At 31.6% G+C, this 3,868-nt stretch overlaps 1 protein-coding gene across 4 annotated transcripts in view; it reads right to left on the minus strand.

Annotated features, from left to right (window-relative positions):
- LOC109837939 (protein TPX2-like) overlaps positions 1,802-3,868 on the minus strand; it is a 24,437-nt gene continuing 22,370 nt past the window's right edge. For all 4 annotated transcript variants that reach the window (XM_020406322.1, XM_020406321.1, XM_020406323.1 and 1 more), the window contains one exon: positions 1,802-2,181. In XM_020406322.1, the coding sequence (XP_020261911.1) occupies positions 2,151-2,181 (31 nt within the window). In that variant the 3' untranslated portion in view covers positions 1,802-2,150. The remainder of the gene's footprint in view (positions 2,182-3,868) is intronic.

Raw genomic sequence — 3,868 nt, forward strand, 5'->3', positions numbered from 1 at the left:
AATTATATATATCTTAATGAAAAAATACCTAAAAATTATACTTTTCTTTGCCAAGTTTTAAAATTACAGTTATTTTTTGTGGTTTTGAACTTTGAGGGTGTGATTTATAATTTTAAAACTTTGAGAATATTTTTAAAAAATTACTTTTATGTTTAGTAGTTGTAACTTCTATGTTTCATGAAAAATACCTAAAAATTATACTTTTCTTTGCCAAGTTTTAAAATTACAGTTATTTTTTGTGGTTTTGAACTTTGAGGGTGTGATTTATAATTTTAAAACTTTGAGAATATTTTTAAAAAATTACTTTTATGTTTAGTAGTTGTAACTTCTATGTTTCATGTGTAAATGGTAATTTTTAAATATCACGATATTTCTTGCAACTCAGAAATTTTAAGGGTGCTTTTTATAACCGTTAAAACTGTAGATTAATTTTTAAAAATTTTAAAATTTAGCGGTCTACCAATACTTTCAAGATTTGATGTGTACTGGTTATAAATTTTGCAAATTTAGAGTTCTTTGTAATTTTTTAATTTTGAAAGAGTTTTTCTACAATTTCTGTAACTTTGAGGTTAATTTCAATAAATTTTAAATTTTTAGGTGCATGTGGGTAATCTCTTGAATTCATCTATCGTTGTTTGCAAATTTTAAGTTTTTTAGATTTTTAGGGTTATTTTTAATAATTTAAACTTTTGAAGGTGTTTCTATAATTTTTGGGACATTGAGGGTGTTAATTAAACTTTTAAATTTTTTAGAGGTTGCTATTAATTTCTTAATTTCATGTTTATTGTTTTAAGTTTTGAAATATCAGAAATTTTCAAGTGCATTATGGTAATCCATTTAATTCATCTATGTTGTTTGCAAGTTTTGAAATTTTAGAATTTCAGGTGCTTGTTTGTACTTTAAAATTTTGAGGGTGTATTTATAATTTTGAGACATTAAAGTGCAAATTTTAAATTATTCACAAACTGCTGTTAATTTCTTGATTTTATGTTTTTTATTTTAAGTTTTTAAACGTCGAGATAGTTTTTATAATTTTAAACTTTTCAGGGTATTTTGTGTAATTTTTAAATAATTTAGCTTTTTTTGGAATACTTTATGCTAGGTATAATTTCTTTATCTCAACAAACTAATACCATAAAAATGTTTTATATATTTTATTAATATTATATTTTTAAATTGTTAAGCTATAGATAGTTCACGTAGGATTAGGATAGGATATAATTCTAATTAGGATAGATTAAGATATAAATAAAATATTTAAAATAGTGAAAGGTAATATTAACCATAGAAAAAAGTTTCCAAACTCGTGTTTTTAAAAAGGGTTTATAATATGATATATAGACAGAGAGAGAGAGAGAGAGAGAGAGACCCATCATGAAATGATTATCTACTATAATAAGTTAAAAATATTAGGCCTGAAAGCTTACATTAGAGCAAACACTATAACTTGGGCCAGATCCAAATGAAAAAGGAAAAAAAAATTTATATATATGTACACACAAACAAACACACACATGTATACACACACACAAAAACACACACGCATGAATGTAATAGGTTTCCTAAAGAAAAATCAGCAGGGTTGCATTATCCTCGAGTTACTTGTTTGCAGTGGACTATCGGGTGGTCATGTATGATGGAAACGTAGAACGAAGTATGAAACTAGTACGACATTACTTAAACTTCTTACATAAAGTTATTGCTACCATGTATTAACGGTCGGAAATTATAGAACAGATTTAAATTCCTCATTTTTCTAGTATAACAGCAGCAAATATATATTTGCTGTTGACGCCTTGAAGAACATAAAAACTGTGTTTCTATAAGATTGTAAAAACTTCAATTCTTTGAGACTATGACAATGGTACATGTACAAGCTTTCACCAGTTACACTTCCACAACTGTTACTGAGTTCACTACTTCAGCTTATTCAGCTGGTTGACATTTACAAGCTCCATTACAAGAAGCACCACCACCTCTCATCAGGTCGAAAAGGGAATCAAAATTCTGAACACCCTGCTATATTACGCAGAGGTAAAATTCAGGAAAACCACTAGCAAAGTTCAGGAGTATCTTTCAGGATTGCATGAGGCTCTTTCAGGACATTATGAAGAATTGATTTGTTAAGGCATACTTTTAACTCAATCTCATCACCGGATACCCAAACTTTCCCGGTAATTCCTAAATCAGAGGTTACCAGAAACATAATAAGCACTTATATGATGAGAATAATCATATGATATTCTTATTTAGAGCTCCAAAAAAACCAATGCCAGCATAGTAAATGCATAGATTACCAGGACAAGAAATTTATAACATGTCAGGCTTACCATGTATAACCCCATTAAAAAAAGGGAAAAAAAAAGAAAGATTACCATATATAACCTTTCCTTTTCTTGAGTAAAGGAGAAACGCATTAAAATTAGAGCCAGGGACTGGGTCGGGCTGGGCCAACCCAAGCCCAAGCCCGCCGGTTTCGAGCTGATCCAACTAGGTCAATCCGAGCTAACATTGAGTTCAGGTCGAGCCAAAGCCCGGGTATCCGAGCTACAAACACAACCCAACCCGGCCCACTAATCCAGACCCTTCGAATCGAGCCAGGTTGGTCAACCCAACCCACTACTTTTCCTTTTCTTTTTCTTTCTTTTATTTTTTGATTTTTTTTAAAACCTTGATTTAGATGAATTTCGACCAAACGGTAGCGATTTTGTTGTATCTTGAGGAAGGTTTTGGAAGCAACATACCAATTTTTTGCTTGAAAAATACTAAATAGTTAATAATAGTTAGTTAGTTACTAATAACTAATTTGCTTTACTAACAACTAATGTCATTATGGGGATTGTGTGCGAGTTAAGTTACGGGCTCAATCCGGGCTCGACTCAATCCAAACTGGGTTGAATTTGCGGGGCGTATTCAAGTTCAAGCCTGGATTTCAGAAATAGACCCATACGCGACCCATTTTGAGATTGAGCCGAGCCAAATCCGCTCCGCATTGTACAGGGCTGGGTTAAACTCGACTCATAACAGGCTTGTTCAATATGGGTTTTGGGCCAACCCAGCCCAGTCGCCACGTTTATTTATAATGATGACATAGTGTTTGGCATTCTTGTGAAGATTTGATGCTTGGTAATGGCCTCATGGATTCAGATGGGAGCTTTTACAAAACCACCAGTTGAAAGCTATTGCTAAAAGAAGTTAGATTTTCATTTCCCCTGTAGAAAACTAAAAGAGGCCCAACGCATTTAGTTTCCTATTCTCCCTCGTGTTTATTTTTTACAATTTTGGTCTCTGATTTCTTTATTTTCTTTTCTTTTTTTATTACTATTTGACATATTCTTTATTTGGTTTCTGAAAGAAATTTCCTATCTGCTATTTAATGTGATTTCCTCTTTCTTTCCTCTCTTCAAGGCTTTGGAATATATGCATTTCAGCTTGAGTCATTAGTGGAGAATAACTGCTCAAGCATGGTGCTCTACTTATCAGACTAGTGATCAGCTGATTGGTATAAGCAACTGAATGGCCATTGTCAATCCAAGCAACTATTAAACCTAGTTCAATTTATAGGTCGATATTCATGAAAAAGAAAAATAAAGAGCAGAAAACACTGGAAAGCACAAATGCATATAATTCATGCAAGCACAGGATATATTATTGCAGATGAAGAGAGAAAATGTGGAAATAACTTTCTTTTGCAACAGCCAACAACTATTAAACCTAGTTCAATTTATAGGTCGATATTCATGAAAAAGAAAAATAAAGAGCAGAAAACACTGGAAAGCACAAATGCATATAATTCATGCAAGCACAGGATATATTATTGCAGATGAAGAGAGAAAATGTGGAAATAACTTTCTTTTGCAACAGCCAA

The sequence above is a fragment of the Asparagus officinalis genome, chromosome 4 (assembly GCF_001876935.1).
Source record: "Asparagus officinalis chromosome 4, Aspof.V1, whole genome shotgun sequence".
Classification (NCBI taxonomy): Eukaryota; Viridiplantae; Streptophyta; class Magnoliopsida; order Asparagales; family Asparagaceae; genus Asparagus; species Asparagus officinalis.